The following is a 16,694-nucleotide window of genomic DNA, read 5'->3' as shown; positions in this document are numbered from 1 at the left end:
CACTCAAATACTAAATGTGACAGCACTGTCATTTCCTTCTGTCAATTCCCACAACATTTGTCTCTTATTGAGAAACAAATACCATCAATGTGGTAAGTGCAACTCCATATCAAGTATTTTTTCTGACATCCTTAGGTTCCCCATACATCCCCATATGTTCTGCCATAATTCATTTCCCCCATATATTTCATTAATAATGATGTAGTTAGAATCTGGAGTTTGGGGTGAATCTGTTTGAGATTATTTTACATATTCTTTTTATCAGTTCAAAAATATAAATCTCTACCATGTAGCATCCTTCAATTGCATGTCCCACAAATATAAACAATATAGTACTCTGGGGCACCTTGTGATTATAAAAAAATGTGTTTGAAAATCCCAGTTTTCTCACCAGTAGTGCATTTATAGCCATTTGCCTTCCTTCCTCCACATATACTACCTTACCTACCATAGTATCTGGTTAGTGACTATTTCCATAATAACAGAAACTGACTCACAGCCTCAGACAACATTCTCTACCTTCTGAAACAGACTCATACTTAGACACCTCCTGGCATAGACCTGGTATCTAAAAGAAAAACACAACTTAACCAGATCTAAATGGAAACCACCTCAAGTCTTTCTGTTTTTAAATCATTTAAATGTAAATTGGAACATTTAATTGAAACTTTTTCTGTCTTCAAATGGGGTGCTTAAACAACTTCTACCTGTTTTCCTTCTCTAATTGAAATCTGCCAGACTATACCAATTCTCCAAAATTGACTTTTCCTAACTCCACCCCAGATATATCCACACATACAGTTTTATGCTAGGTAATGGGTGCCTCCAAATCAGATCAGTGATCTTCCATGTGCACACGCATGTCAATCACTGTTAATGGTATGATGCAATAAGAATGAAACTCTGTGTACTGGAGATTGCAATCCATCACTGTTAGTTGTATGATATAATGAGAATGAAACTCTGTGTACTGTAGATTACAATGTGAATGTAATCCTGTACATTGCTTGCAAATGTAAATTTTATTTTACTCCTTTTGTCTTAGCAGAGATGCTGGCATCTAGCGGACAACAAAAAATGCCTCTTTTCCCAAGTCTAGAAAAAAATATGTTGTCCACATTAGTGACCAACAGATAGTTCAATGTTATCTTTCAATGTCTTCAGCGTAATTCTTCACAGTCCATCATGCCTGATGGTGATTTAAAAGACTCCTGTTTGTTTCACCAAGAAAAGTCATGTCAGCATTGTTTACACTATGATTATTAAAACTAACTACCATAATTATTTCAGTTCCTTAGTACTGGTGCTATGTCCCAGTGAACCCATCTGTCTCAGTCCTTAACAGTTTTGTTATTAACCAAAATAAAATAATTCTTACAAAGTCCTGAAAAATCCTGTTATAAAATACGTAGAGCTCATCTGTCTGAACTTCAGTCTCTTCATTCCTAAGTGCAGTGCAACAAATAATCATTGTGATACAGACTCAAAGCACCCTTTCAGCAGAAGTCACAACCTCATTCTTCACAGACTTAAGGTAGCAAACTTAACCAAGCCTGTGTATATATTTCTTCTAGAAAGCCAACATCTGTAAAACACAGCTATGGAATCATCAGAATCCCTAGAATCAGTAGAAACAGTAGACTTCCAATAGCCCCCTCCAAGATATTTTGTAACTTGGCTTTTGAAAAAATATGTAGCTTCTTATCACTATGACAATGTTTAATCCACAATGGCATGGTATCCTAATTAGTTTCTGAAGGCAGACCTGATCATATAGTCTGACTTTGAGTGTGCTTCTTCCACATAGCCACAACCAGATGCTTTTGACCAAACACTGGTGCCTATCACACTCATAGCTTCCTGGATCTCTGGGGACAAAAATAGTCAGCAAGGTGAATAACAATCATGATAGCCGACATCTTGGAAACTGGCATCACATTCTCCACAAACTGTACTCAGTACTGCATCACAGTTCTGACCACCATCCATCCATCACCTGGCTCAGAGAAAAACTCTCAAAGCAAAAATAGCTTGCCATGTTACCACACCAATGTGGTCCCCTCCAAGGCCAAGTCCAGAAAGATAATAACATTGTCTGTCTAGGCAAAGTCATATACAACAAAGAGAAGGGGACTTCCCAAGTGTTGTCTCCAACAGCCCCACCTCATATTTTGATGCCTCCAGTTTCCAGGCTGTGTACGGTGATGGTTTGCAAAGAGGTTGCACCACACTTTTACTTAAGTTCTATATGTGCAAAACACACAGATAATAAACATGGTATATAAATATGGCTTTTTGTCTGCTGTTGCTGATTGTTTTTGTTTTAGAGATAAGTGGCAGTATGTGAAGAGGAAATAAAGTCTTAACATGAACAGATTAAAGCATTAATGGCAGGAAATATTAATCTAATTTTTACTGCAGTTTTTCAAAAGTCAGAAATGTTAATTGTAACTTACCAGTTTATTGATCAAACTTACTGGGGGTTGCATAAAATATTACTAATTATGAAAGGGGCTTAAACAATGAGCAATATTAAAGGCTTTATCATGATTCAGATATACTCTGTTCCTATTTGAATATCAATGTTTTACATTAAGTATTTACAGTGAGAGGAAGAAAGTGATTAAACTAGGAAGCTGAGAATGTTCTGAATTTGGTATGAGTATGGTCCAAGACAAAGAAACTATTAAATATAATATATTAAGAATTACTGTTTGCCGGACACAAACCCATTCATAAGGATGTTGTTTCAGTGGACCATTTATTCTTACCACTTGTGGACCTTTCTGAGCACTGACTAAGACTCACAGACACGTGTAGACAAATGCAGGTCCTGTAAGACAGAACTGGAAACAGGGTGTGATACACTAATGGCAGAAGGCCTGTATACTGAAAGGCATAATAATGTGGCAAGGCTGTTGCTTTGAGGATTGTGCAAACATTGTAATATTGAAGTAGCTGAGAAGCATTGGAAATCTGAACTACAAAACATTATAGAGAATGATGAAGTTTATTTCACATGGGATCGCCCATTACCAACAGTTCAAAAAACAGTTTTGGGAAAACCAGATATAGTAGACCACGAAGAGAAGACAAAAGTAGCATTGATCATTGAAACTGCTACATGCAGTACTTTACATTGTCTTACATACAGACAGAGAGAGACCCAAAGTAATAAAATACCCAGATTTCTAGGCAGAAATGAGGGCAATGTGGAAGGATACCCAGACTTTTCCAATAGTAGTAGAAGTAATGGGTCTCATAAAAAATAATGTACAGTCATATTAACATATGATACTGATTCATGTAACTCTATATGAAGTACAGAAGAAGTAATTTCTGGGCACACGGCAGGTGCTGCAAAGGGCACTTTTGGCTATCATCAAAGATTGAAACAATACTAATTTCACAAATTTAACCATACTTTGATTTAGAAATGGGGTCCATTTCCATCATGGTACAAGAAACCCAAAAGACTTTGAGAAATTAAAAGGCAGAAACACTTAGCACATTGTGCAATGAAGGTTATCAAGGTTGTCGGCAAAGGTAAGGGAGAGGATGATTCTAAGGCAAAGCCTAGTTATGAAAAGAGTACAATAGAGTGGTATGTAGTACATGAAAATGTATGAATAATGACATGGAAATGAGGAGCTCTATGCAAATGAGCCACATGGTGTATGCAAATGATGGCACCCAAAATGGCTGACTAATCAGAAGTGCATTTCCAGTTTTGACTCTGAAGATCATGCAGCACATGAGGGGAGCAATAAACAGATTAGTAGATGCTACATGGTTTAGCAGCCTATGTGAACTGGTTCCTGTGATGCTGCATGCTGTAACCATCTGCATGAAGAGCTGGGTGCCAGCAAATCATGGATCATTTTACATTCACAGAGAGACTGTAAGGGCTATTGTGTGCCACCCACAAGTTGAACTGAGGGGGGATACATACTATACGTATTCCTGTGGATAGTAAGGAGTTAACCTTCATAACCACTATGATTTTATCACCATGAAGACACATTACGAAGACTGCAGGTATCGGCCTCATGAATCCTGAATCATTTCTGTGACATTATGCTGTAGCATGTAGGGAAACATAGCTGCTTAAGCAGGATTGCAGATAACCAACTCCATGCAGGCATTTTATAACATTGCCCATTTCTGTGATGTCCTGTGAGCAATTAATTCCACACATATTAAAATTAAGGCTCCATTTGGTCCAAAGGGACTGTGACAGATCAAAAGGGAAGACTTCCACTCCCTTAACTGCCAAGTGATCTGTAATGTCAAGGGAATGATTTATAGTGATTTATAATGTGTTGCCTGAGCAGTTCCCATGATTTTCAAATCTGGTACACCAAGATCAAATATTCCTATGAGGGGAATTCCTACATAGTCATCTAGTTTGTAGGTGCTATTACTATGGAAACAAGCTGACTGAATGCTAGAGAGGCATGTGCTAGTAACATTTTTTTGAAAGTAAACATTGTTCTATTACTTTTGTAAATGTATTGCTATGAAACTGCTCCCTAGGCCTCAGATCAGGGCCGTAAAGAATATTTAAGAGCAGGCCACATATAGGAATATAGTAACAATACTAGACAAGCAGTCATGGGACCATAAGATATCTGTCCATAACTGAAAGCCTTCAGCTTGTATACACACTTAGGTGGGTTCACCGCTCTTTTCAAGGAGGGTCAAAAATGACAACCTCTAGGTGAATTTGTGGTTATTCATTGATTCATTGAGATTATCCATGAAAATGGCCACAGTGATGCTTTGCTTGACATGAATTGGTAGTTTATTCCAAAGACAATGAATTCAATGGGTAAGGAATCTATCCTTCTGGAGAATTCTGTTTATTTGTTGGTGTAGGTTAAGGTCTTTCATGTTTGTGTTTGAAGAGCCAGTGGTTCTGTTCAGAAAAAGCAGGTCAAATAGGATGGCGTTTTTCAGTGCTTGAAATGTGAGCAGCTTGTAGGCAATGAGATACAGGGAGAAGGGTACTAATTTGTCAGGGCAGCTCAGGGATTTGATATGATTTTCTTTGTTAGAAATCTCTCTGGCCTTTCTACTACTATAGAAACAAGCTGACTGAATGTTAGTGAGTTGTCCAAATATGTGTCTGTTATGACTATATCTTCCTGAAAGGGAATATCATTTATAATATGAGGGTAGGAGTAAAACTTTCTTGTTTTTTTCCTTTTCAGACATTACTGCACTGTATTTCTTTTTGCATTTACTTTGAGGCAATTATCTATGCAGTAGGTATCTGCACAGTCAAGACTTTTTTTGGGGAGCATATTGGTATTCTCAGATGAAGGAATAAAGAACAGTACAGCCCAGGCTGCAGTCACCATAAAATTTAGATAACCTCAACTCAGAAGCAATGGCCTGGATGCCTGCAAAACAAATACCAAATAGGAGAGGGCCCAACACTAGTTACAATTTTTTCACCAATATGATATCAGCAGTTTCACTTCTTGGGATCTGTTAATTAATCAGTTAGTAATCCAGCAAATAATATAGACGTTTACTATGATTTTTACTAAGTTTTCGATAAAGCCTGCATGGGAGAAAGTGTCAAAGGTCTTGGCCAGGTCAATATATGTGGTGTGCACTATGTGGTCATTTTCCAGTACCTCAAGAACTTTTTCAAAGAACCTTATCAGTTTTAACAGGTATGATCAACCTTTCAAAACACCATTTCAGTTTGGATCTAGGTCAGTAAAATTTCCTGCTTCTGAAATGGTATCACTGTTTTCATGGCTTTAAATATAAGGCTGCTTAGCAAATGGGTCTGTAGCTGACAGGCTCCAGCTTCCAGGGAGGGGGGGGGTGACCCTTGTGTCAGGACATCACAATTACTCATAAATGTAAACCACTGCTATCTGTATACGGCATATGGTTTTGTTTGCAGTTCTAATAAAATCAACATTACTCATTTTCCTGCTTGTGGTTGCACATCTCTAAATCCCTATAGCAAAGTGCTTGTGCATCTCAGTGCAACCTAGCAGAAGGAAAGAAAGAGCTCATACTAGCAAAAACAGGGACAAAGAGCATTCTATTTTTAGCTAGCTTGTTTACATCAGGAGCATATACTTCATTTTGGAGTGTTTAGTATTAACAAAAGTAAAGATAATCAGGTGAGACAACACATACAAAAAGTCAAAAATGGGTCCATTTTAAGTGCTCAATCCCAAGTGTTGACATACCACATTCTCATAGCTGAGTATGGGTTAGTGTTCAAAGCTGCAGTTGAGTTCAAGCAAATTGTGGCAGCAGTGGAGTTGAAGTGGGGGCTGCCACATATACAAGTACGGGAGTTTGAGTAAGGTAATTGCAGAAGCTGTGGAGGGAGTGGAATGGCTACTCAAACATGTAGCCAGGTTTGAATAAGGTCAGTGTGACAGCTGTGGGGAGGGAGTAGGAATGAGTGGAAGATTAGAGGATCTAAAGTTCTAGGGGGTACTGGGATATTTAAGGTTAGGAGCAAGTTTGTGATTAGGATTAGGAAGCAACTGAGAGTTTTAAGGTTAGGGTCAGGGAGAACGGTTTGGAATTAGGGTTTTGGAGGAAGGAGTTTTACACAGTTAATCTCTTGTCGCCATCAGTTAGCTAGACCTTTAATAAGGCAGTCTCCTGCATATTATGTAAGTATTTGTTCTCTCTAGTATAAGTATCAAGTTGACTTTTAAAATTATTAAAGTTTCTGATTCCCTAATCCTTGGGGGAAGAATGTTCCACAATATCAGTATACCTTGAGCATTTTTTTAGTTCTGTTAATTTTTGTTCTGAACAAAATTCTCCCATTCCTCATTTCCACATGTTGATGTATTAATGAAAGACACAGATCTTCCCTTAACAATTCTTCTCTGGAAGCCCTAAACGCTAGGCACAATTTAACCTTTACTAACCTATAATGGTGCTGTAAAAGATTTAGATGTTTTCATCTTTCTTCATTCTTTAAATTTTGTATAAATGTAATACTTTTAGTAGCTCTCCTTTGTGTATCAGTTTAGTAGTTCCAATATCTGCCATGGATTTTATCAGTTGCTACCTCATTATTGTGTGTCATAACTTCCTCAACATGATCTGATTTCTTAGCGTTGATATACTTAACAATTTTTTATTGTAATCAGCAGACTTAGCTAAAGATTCTTGATATGCTTGTTGTTAATATTTAGTTCTCTTTCAATCTTTTGGTTACATATTTTAAACATTTTATTATGAGCTGTACTGGGTATTATATACATTTCATAGCAGCACCCTTTTCCTTTAGGTTTAGTAAGTGACTGTGGGATTTTGGTTATGACATGGGTTAGGGAATGCAGGACGTAGCCACACTGCATCTTTATGTTGTTTTGGTCCACACATTGACCCAGTATCTATTGTTTTATATAATAATAACAATAAGAACAATGGTCTGCTTTCTGAGTGTTATATATCAGTCCTTAAAGTGCAAACTACAGATGAAATAATTTAATTGCATTACTGATGGCAATAAATTAAAAAAAAAATAAAGGAATTTAAAACATGAAAACATTTAAAATCTGGAAAACCTGTTTGTCAACAGCCAGTTAACAAATGCTCAGAACATTGTCACTGGATGATGGCATCTTGTAATGTTAGTCTGATTTGGAGAAGCATGAGAAGGTGGATGTTGCATTTGTATTACTTTCAATTTCTTCTCTAAGTTTGTTAGATCTTAGAGTTCATGTGTGTGTGTGTGTGTGTGTGTGTGTGTGTGTGTGTGTGTGTGCGTGCGTGCGTGCGTGTGTGTGTGTGTGTGTGTGTGTGTGTGTGTGTGTGTGTGTGTGTGTGTGTATATATATATATATATATATATATATATATATATAGGTCTACTTCTAAATTTCAAAGTTTCAAAACTTCAAATTTCTTATGATCGAGACCATAACATGAAGTTTTGAACCTTCGAAACGTTAAAATGGTGATCACCATGTAGTGTGGAACGTTAAATTTACCATTTTCCTAATTGTAGTGTGATCTCAGAATTGGTATATTTAATTAGCAGGGGGTGTACTAAAAAGATTTCTTTATTTTTATTTTTTTTTTATTTACATTTCAAAGTTTCGACACTTGACTCATACCCTGAAACAAATGAACAACATGTGAAATATAGTGAATGCTTATTTTATTATTTTTTTTTTGCAAATATGATGCACACTTAAACAAAATGTATAAATAAGTTCATATACACTACAACTCCACTTTGCAAAGTATAGAATTAAGAAAAACATTATTATAACCTGTAGTGGTGGCAACCGTGGCGCTACAGCGGTAGTGTTGTTGCCTCACAGCAAGAGGTTTTCCTGTTCAATTCTCGGCTGGAGTGCCTTCTGTGTGGAGTCTGCATGTCCTCCCTGTGGTCGAGTGGCCTCTGAAAGACATGCGTGAATGCGCATGCCTTCGCTGAAGGTTGGGCATCAGGCTGGCAACTCGGCACCTTAAAAATCTACTGCCAATCATTAGCGGACCTGAGTTCTGCTGTGGCGACCCCCTAACTGGGAAAAGCCAAAAAGACAAACAACAACAAGTGGTGGCTAAACAAGTTGCTACTAATTATTAATGAAGAGGTATATTCATGAACTGAGTTTCTTTTACTGAATGTCTTAGTACTTAATTATGTTTACTGGTCAGGTCCTGACTAACTAGGCTCTGTCACACATCAGAGAACAATCTCTATGTTCCCTTTTCTCATTGATACAGCAGTCTTGGAGTTCATAAGTAGCAAGGAGGTTGGGGAACTTTTTATGTACAACCTATCAAATACTTACCATGCACGTCAAGATATTAGTGTATCAGCTTATTAAATTATCAATGAACTGACATTGTCAGTAGCATAATCTAAATCAGCATGTGCTCAGTGGGTTATCAGTTAATAAAACAGAAGATCAAACCAAATACTTCTTGTAAAGTAAATGGGTTATCATGAGCTTGCCAACAGTGCCATATTAATGACTGCGTGGTTAAAAAGACCTGTGAGACACCAAGTTGTAGGACTGCCATTTCAAAATTTTGTTGGCAAATGCTGTTACATTAAACAAATCCTGACACGTTATTCTGATCCATGTAATGTCTTTCTTGTTTTAAACATTAACAATCACTAAATACATGGATCATTCTTTATTTAAAAACATACAAAAATATTTGCATTTATTGCTTTTCCAGCTTGTGAACTCCAGCATGCAAATGGAACTCCAGGCAGCAAAGAGCAGATTCACCATAGCTGACCTAGTAAAAACAGCAAGTATCCGCAAGATATCCTTCTATGTTTCTCTTTTATGGTAACTATCCAGTTGTTTTTTCCCAGTATTGCTAATTTTATTCACAATTGCAAATGTGAAGCATGGTCATTATGGGCTGTGTTATCCAATTTAAAGTTCTGATAAGGACAAATAGTGACTTAAGGAGAACTGACATTTCCGTGTTCTTCATGTTTTTTTCTGTAATTTTCAAAACTGAAGGAAATACGGTTTCATTTGTTTGCTATACAGTGAAAGTGTGAGTTCAGGGATGACACTAGGATGTTAAAAAGAATAAAGTAACAGGCTTTGCTTGAAATCAACCTGCAATTCAGTTTTAAAATGTAAACTGAAGAGATATGAATTTTGTTGATTTCACCATGACACTCCCATGTTTGTGCTGCAAATAAACACGATTTTGTCACATAAAAATATATTTATTAGATCACAATACTGCAGTTGTGCATTTCATTCCTTAAAAAAAACTCCAATTAAAAATTTGCTTTGAGCATGTGCAAGTTATTGGAGTCAAGTGTAAAAAGCAATCTATTGCCACTGCATTAAAAAGTATGATTAAGTATCTTCAGGGGTGGGGACACTAGGCTATCTCATACAAGACCACTGTCCAGACTTCAGACAAGACTCTTTGTGTTTCACCTCTGGTCATTTATTTATCTTTACTTTTTTAGTGTTCTGCTTTCTAACTTTTTTTAACATTCTTACTCTAGTTGCAAAAGGCTAATTTTAATGCTCGTCATGTACTTAACACAATTTGCTAAGTTTATCTTTCTGAGTCTGGTAGTGAACCTCTGTTCATTTATGCCAGTAATATCAGTCTAGAAATGCCAGCCCTGCTCAGTAGTTTCTTGCCATTTTAAATGATTATGCCCATCTTTAAAATCTAGAGACAATTATTAGCATTTTGATAATGTTTTTTCGAGTCAGTACTTACAGTTACTATATGTTTTAACCATACACACGCATACACACCCACACACACACACACACACACATATATATATATATATATATATATATATATATATATATATATATATATATACACACACACACACACACACACACACACACACACACACACACACACACACACACACACATTACTATTCCAGTTTGGTTGACTTTACCCTATATTAATGTGTATGTACAATTTGTTAACACAATGCATCTTAGTCACCATATCTACTTTTGGCAGCCCATATACTAGGAAAGTTACTGGCTGCAACTCTTTAAGTGTATCCCCCCAGGCTAATATTTTACTGGTTCTGCTCTACAAGTAATACTCAAAATATTCATTGTACTCCTGCCATTCTACATCTGATTCAACAGTATCCCTGTTAATTGGAATCAAATATTTTATTTTGCTGCTGTGAACAGCACATTTCATTTAGAATATATTTGCTAGACATAGTTAACTTTATTCTAGTTTCAATGTATCTTTGTGACCTGAAAGTAATATCTTTACATGCATTGTATATATATATATATATATATATATATATATATATATATATATATATATATATATATAAATGTGTGTGTGTGTGTGTGTGGGTGTGTGTATACTCTGAATTCAGTGAACAAAATTCTTCTTGCTTTGCAATATCTTGAAATTGTTCAAAGAAATTAAATCACAAAATTCTTCATATTCCCTCCACAAAGCTGATATCCATAAAACGGTTGTCCTTCACACCTGTACCTGTACATTATATGCTCACTCTTACGACTGGATATCAGGTTTTACCCTTTCATTTCCCATTTCTCTTCTACATTTATCAAATTCTTCTACCCTGAATGTCCTTCTGTGAGCTTAGTTTCATGCCATAGTTTACAGTCTGGTTTCTTCCTTACCTTTCTTACATATTCTTTGCTGGCTGCCTTCATGCTTGCATTTTACTTGATGTGTTTTTCTACTGCATTCACAAGCCTGCTGGTGACTGTTTGACATTAATATACAAAAATATTCATCTCAGCAAGTTAGTCTCACACTGTATGAGGCAGCGTTTTGGCTTTTCTTCTGTTCGGTACTTTACTTGGAACTCACCACTTAATGTATTGTTTCCATCCTCACCCTTCTCTGTATATTCTGCTTTACATTTCTCTGTGTTCTGTCCTTTGTTTTCTGCACCTGTTCTCCATTTCTAAACTGTTTGTTTATAGTCTGGGTATACATGTGATAGCCATGGATGGTACCTGCATTGCTAGTCCATCATCTAATTCCAATTTGTTCTAAATTCTCCTCTGTTTCTTTTACCCAGCCCAGCCTGATAATAATAATAATGTTAGTTCAACCAAGACTTCAAGGAAACAATTTTCTTGCCCCTCGTGCTTGATGGAACAGCCTTCAATGGAATCAGAACACTCACAATACATTTTAATATGTAAAGGTACAAGCAATTAAAATGAACTAATGATGGCCAAGGACCAATCAGCCTGTAATAACCTCTTTCCAGCTGAATTCAGAATTGAAGCCAGAAGTAACGAGTCTAATATTTTAAAAAATAATATACTTTCCCTAAATTGTAAAAGCTACCCCTCAATGATACAAAAACCTGTTCAAACCTAACTGTCTTTAAGTTGGTAGACTGCACTATGTTTAATTAAAAAAACAGCAGCTACAGGACTGCCTAAATTACCATGCTTTTTAAACTAATTTAGCATGATTATAAATGTTCTCTAATTTTTCCCAAATAATCCAGACTGCCGAATCAAGAAGTGGTATAAACAATGTCCTCATATTAACAAAAATCAAAAGTCGACAAAGCAACTGGACAAAAAATAAATCAAAAGAAACTGCTCAAGGCTGGAAAATAGGAAACCACAGACTAGCGTAACTTCCACTTTATTCAACGCTTTCGTAAGAAACTTCTTCAGAACCAAAAGAAATGTTACATCAAACATTCATTTAAATACTGCACACAATTAAAATCAATTAATCAATTGCATAGTGTAAAATCGTAATTAAAGAGCCCTTTACAAAAAACAAACTCTTCATTCATCATTATGCACTATAGAATGGCCATAATTGAATACATTACAATAACAAACATTATAAAACATATGCTTCACGATCTTTTAAGAAACATTTAATATTGATGGCTTCATTTAACCCAGGAAAATGATCCGCCTGTAATTTAATTTGCCATCTAGTTTCTCTTTGAGCCAAAAAATTCCTGTAATCACCCCCCATGTAATCAGGTTCACAGTGTTCCAGGATAGAAAACAAAATTTTTTTTAAAACCAATACATTCAACACTATGTCTATAAAATATTTGTTTTTTTCCTTTTTTCTAATATTATACATATGCTCCTTCATTCTAACATTTAATTTTCTAGTAGTCATACCAATATAAAATGATGAGCATTTGTCACACACTGCAATATAAACAACTCCTTTTGTTTTGCAACAAAAATTACCAGGGACCCCTATAGTGTTAGGTATGAGAGGAAGTTGAATATAAGGACCTTCTAAAATAAACCTACAAACAGAACAAGCATGACATTTGTGCATACCCCTATTGATGTGGCCCTTCTTAATGCTACATGTGCTTCTATCGTTCCCCTTTTCAAATGCTCCTTTCAAACTATGTTCATTCCTATAAACAAACTTTAGTTTCCCCATAATAGCTGCCATTAAATCAGCATTTCCTTCGAGGATCTTCCAATTATTGTTTATAGTATTACATATGCCTATATTGTCAACACTCATGTTCATACTGAAACATAAAATTTCAGTATACTTTCCAGTTTCCTTAACTTGGGGTGTTGGTCTATTTTTCAAAATGGGTGGATACAAAGTCGCATGTTGCTTAGAAATGTCATTAGCTGCTTCCCTTAACAAACTCTCACTGTACCCCCTCTCCAAAAATAATTGTATGATGAATTCAATCTCATTAATAAATGTCTCATCAACACTCGTCATCATGCTAGCTCATATAAATTGGCTTTTAGGTATGTTATTCAGCATGAATTTCGGATGTTGACTGGTTGCGTGTAAATAATTATTCTTAAAAGTTTCTTTACGAAAAATACTACTAGTAAAATTTTTTCCCAATGCATCCCATGTCAGAGTTACATCCAAAAAATTAATGAAATTCCCATAACATCCCACAACAAACTTAAAAAAGTCAGAAACCTCATTCAACTTGTTACAGAATAACTGCATTTCTCGAACCCCTCCATATAAAATAAAAATTAAATCATCTATAAATCTTTTATAATAAATTATCTTGAATTCAGTTTTCAGGGAGTCCAAGATGGTATGTTCCCACCACCCCATGACTAAGTTGGCAAACACTGGGGCTGCTGGGGACCCCATCGCAACTCCTTGAACTTGCTTGTAAAATCTATGATTAAAAATAAAAAAATTATTTTCTAAAATCATTTCCATAGAATCACAATAAAAACTGACTTCTCCATTAGATATATTACTACATTGCTGTAAAAATGCTCTCATTGCTTCTATCCCCTTGTCGTGGGGTACGGACGTGTACAAAGACACTACATCTAGAGTGAACATAATGTGCTCTGTCAGACTGAATAAATGAGCTTCATTCACAAACCGAATACTATCTAAAAAGTCCCAAGAGTCCCTCAAATAAGACTTCATTTTACAAACAATAGAACTAAGCATTGCATCAATCATTTTTGACATACCTGCTGTGACATAATTCGGGGCAAAAATAATAGGTCTGAAGGGGGGGGGTCCGTTAGGCTTTTGTGACTCTTAGGAATGCCAAACATTACTCCTATTCTAGGATGTTCTACTTCACAAAAATTATACATTGCAGAATCCATGTTGCTGCACATCAAATTTTCATACAAAAAGCTGTTAACATATCTAAAACTTTTCTCTATGTCCTTTATCGAAACAATATTATATTCATTCACATTACTGAGAATAGATTCCATTTTGTTAATATAATCCTTTTGATTCATCAAGACAGTGAGCCCTCCCTTATCACTTTTCATTATTCTGATGTCTCTAGAAGTCACTAACTCCTTCATGGCATTTCTCATGTTAGCATTCAAGTTATTAAAATAATATTTACTTTTTTTATTGAGCAAAGCATGAATCTCATTCTCACATGTTGTTTCAAACACCTGAATAGTATGAATTAAAGCTGGATTAAAACTAGAAGGTTTAAAAAACATGCTATTGTTTTTCTCACATCTTTCAAAATATATTTCAGATTTAACTTACTAGTAAATTTCTTTAAATCAATAATGGTTTCAACTACATCAGCTCGCCTAGTGGGAATGAAATTTAAACCTAACTTTAACAGTTGAACATGAAATTTGTTTAAAATACAGTTAGATAAATTCAAAATGACCTTTTCAAACTCACCCTCATCTACTGGTTGTCTGTAGATGACTCAGACATTAATCTTGCCTTCTTTCTGGTCATCTTCTGCTGCTTGCAAGTTCTTTGCTCTTTCTCTGAACTTAAAAAAACACCCTGTTTGATAGGAGTGTCACTCCCCGGGATTCATGAAGCTTGCGCCATGCGCATGCATAGCGTAGGCGTTATAATGCCAAATATGTCCGCCGAGCGATTCAGGTATGATCCAATTCCACATGCACTACCGGCGTATGCCAGATCTGCGCAGCCCCCAGCGTAGGTATGCTAATCACCCCTTGTGCAGTGTGGCACCATGCAAATGAAGGCATATAGCGATTCATGAAGTGTTTCAGGCGTAGCGTAAGCCCACGAAAATGTAAACCAAAACAAATGGTTTACATTTACCCAAACAGAACATAGGAGCAATGGAAGAGGGCCAGACCCAGGTATCACAATGTCAACATATGCCAATGGTGAAATACACAGACAATGGCATAAGAAAAGATGCACAACACGTAAACAACAACAATTAATGTCATGTCCACAGTAACGCACAGCAGAACCGCAGGACATGTTTGCGGAAGGTGTAACATAAAGAAATAATATAAAAATGTTATAAAATAGCATCGTAATAGAAATCAGTTTACAGCATAATACACTATGGTATGCATGTAACACCACAACCAAGGTGCAAGGGTTGCTAAGGGCTCGCGGCATTCTTCGGCATGGTAACTATGAATTAGTAGTCAATGCCATGCAAATGAGGCAGATAATACTGAATCACAAATGTCCCGCCGGAGTAAGGTTGTACCATACGGCGCAGCGGTATAACACTGAGGATTGGCTCAGAGGAGATACATGACATCAGCAGAGGGGTGTGCCACCGTAGCAGTAAGCACATTGGAGCATAGCAAACCTGGCCTGTCCATTGCTAAGCAAAGCTGCAGGACAGGGGTGGGGAGGAATCGTTTAGCTGAGAGCACACATAACGCGCAAAAGCGCATGTGGATGAGGATGACAACGTTCACGAAATCCAGTAATCCGACGCACGCCCCGCAAACAATAGTAAAAACAGGAAGGTGAGGGGAAGAATATAAAGAAATGCGGAAGAAGGGTAATAGGAGTACTAATGAGCAATCAACCCCAATCAGCCCACGAAGGCTAATCAACGGCAGCTGACAACTCTGCATGCAGAAACCTGCAAAGCAGGATAGGGGAGGCATATGAATGCAAAGAAAGTAGGGGAGGTAGCGGATTGCAAAGATAGGAGACCTGACACAGCAGAGCAAAGCAAACTGGCAGCAGACCGGCAGTAGCACACAAAACGCATGATATGCCATGTCCATGAAAGTACAAATGACAGTACTCTGCAGAATGCACGCTAGAAAATGTTAGGTGCAACATGCAGAAATTGTAAGGGAAGGTCAAAAGGTAATCCATGGCAGGCAAAAGTAATTCAACACCAAAGGCACCACAATCGTAGTTCCAGCAGTAAAACAGAGAAGATAACCTGTAGCTACGACCATACAAACACACCCTATGACATCATCGGTGTGTACAGCACAATAGTATAAAGTGTGAATGCACACAACACACAACCGTGTATTGCCAAACACCACACCATAGGTGTAAACACACGGGAAACTTTTAAAATGTACATGTTGGGAGCTGCCATAGCCGTGATCCATCAGCATGTGTTAGAGACCGACAGTGTTGTGGAGGAGGATGCCAACAACCACCGCAGGCCTCGGAGGAGAAGGAGAGTGTTCAGACCAAGGGTAACCTACCAGGGGCTACATGACCTGGAGATAGTAGAGCATTACAGGGTGGACAGGGACATCTTACAGCAAATAGTGGAGCTGTGCCGGCCACGCCTGAGAACAAGAAACAACAGAGGGGAACCCATCCCAGTGGACACAAAGGTATGTGTAAGCTTGTGAATACTGGCCACAGGTACCTTTCAAAGGCCAACTGGAGATATAATGGGCATCTCACAGGCATCAGCATCCAGGGTACTACACCAGTTCCTGGATGCCATGTTACCACATGCCAATGAGCAG

General features: G+C 37.0%; 1 protein-coding gene across 1 annotated transcript in view; it reads left to right on the top strand.

The window, feature by feature from the left end:
• LOC122805305 (solute carrier family 22 member 6-A-like) overlaps positions 1 to 16,694 on the top strand; it is a 404,358-nt gene that overhangs the window by 281,611 nt on the left and 106,053 nt on the right. The window contains exon 6 of the mRNA XM_044075393.1: positions 9,199 to 9,314. Within this exon, the coding sequence (XP_043931328.1) occupies positions 9,199 to 9,314 (116 nt within the window). The remainder of the gene's footprint in view (positions 1 to 9,198; positions 9,315 to 16,694) is intronic.

Source organism: Protopterus annectens, chromosome 6.part1, assembly GCF_019279795.1.
Source record: "Protopterus annectens isolate FY-2018-M chromosome 6.part1, PAN1.0, whole genome shotgun sequence".
NCBI classification, from domain to species: domain Eukaryota; kingdom Metazoa; phylum Chordata; order Ceratodontiformes; family Protopteridae; genus Protopterus; species Protopterus annectens.
The sequence above is the reverse complement of the archived record's forward strand: the minus strand, read 5'-3'. Positions and strand labels throughout refer to the sequence as shown.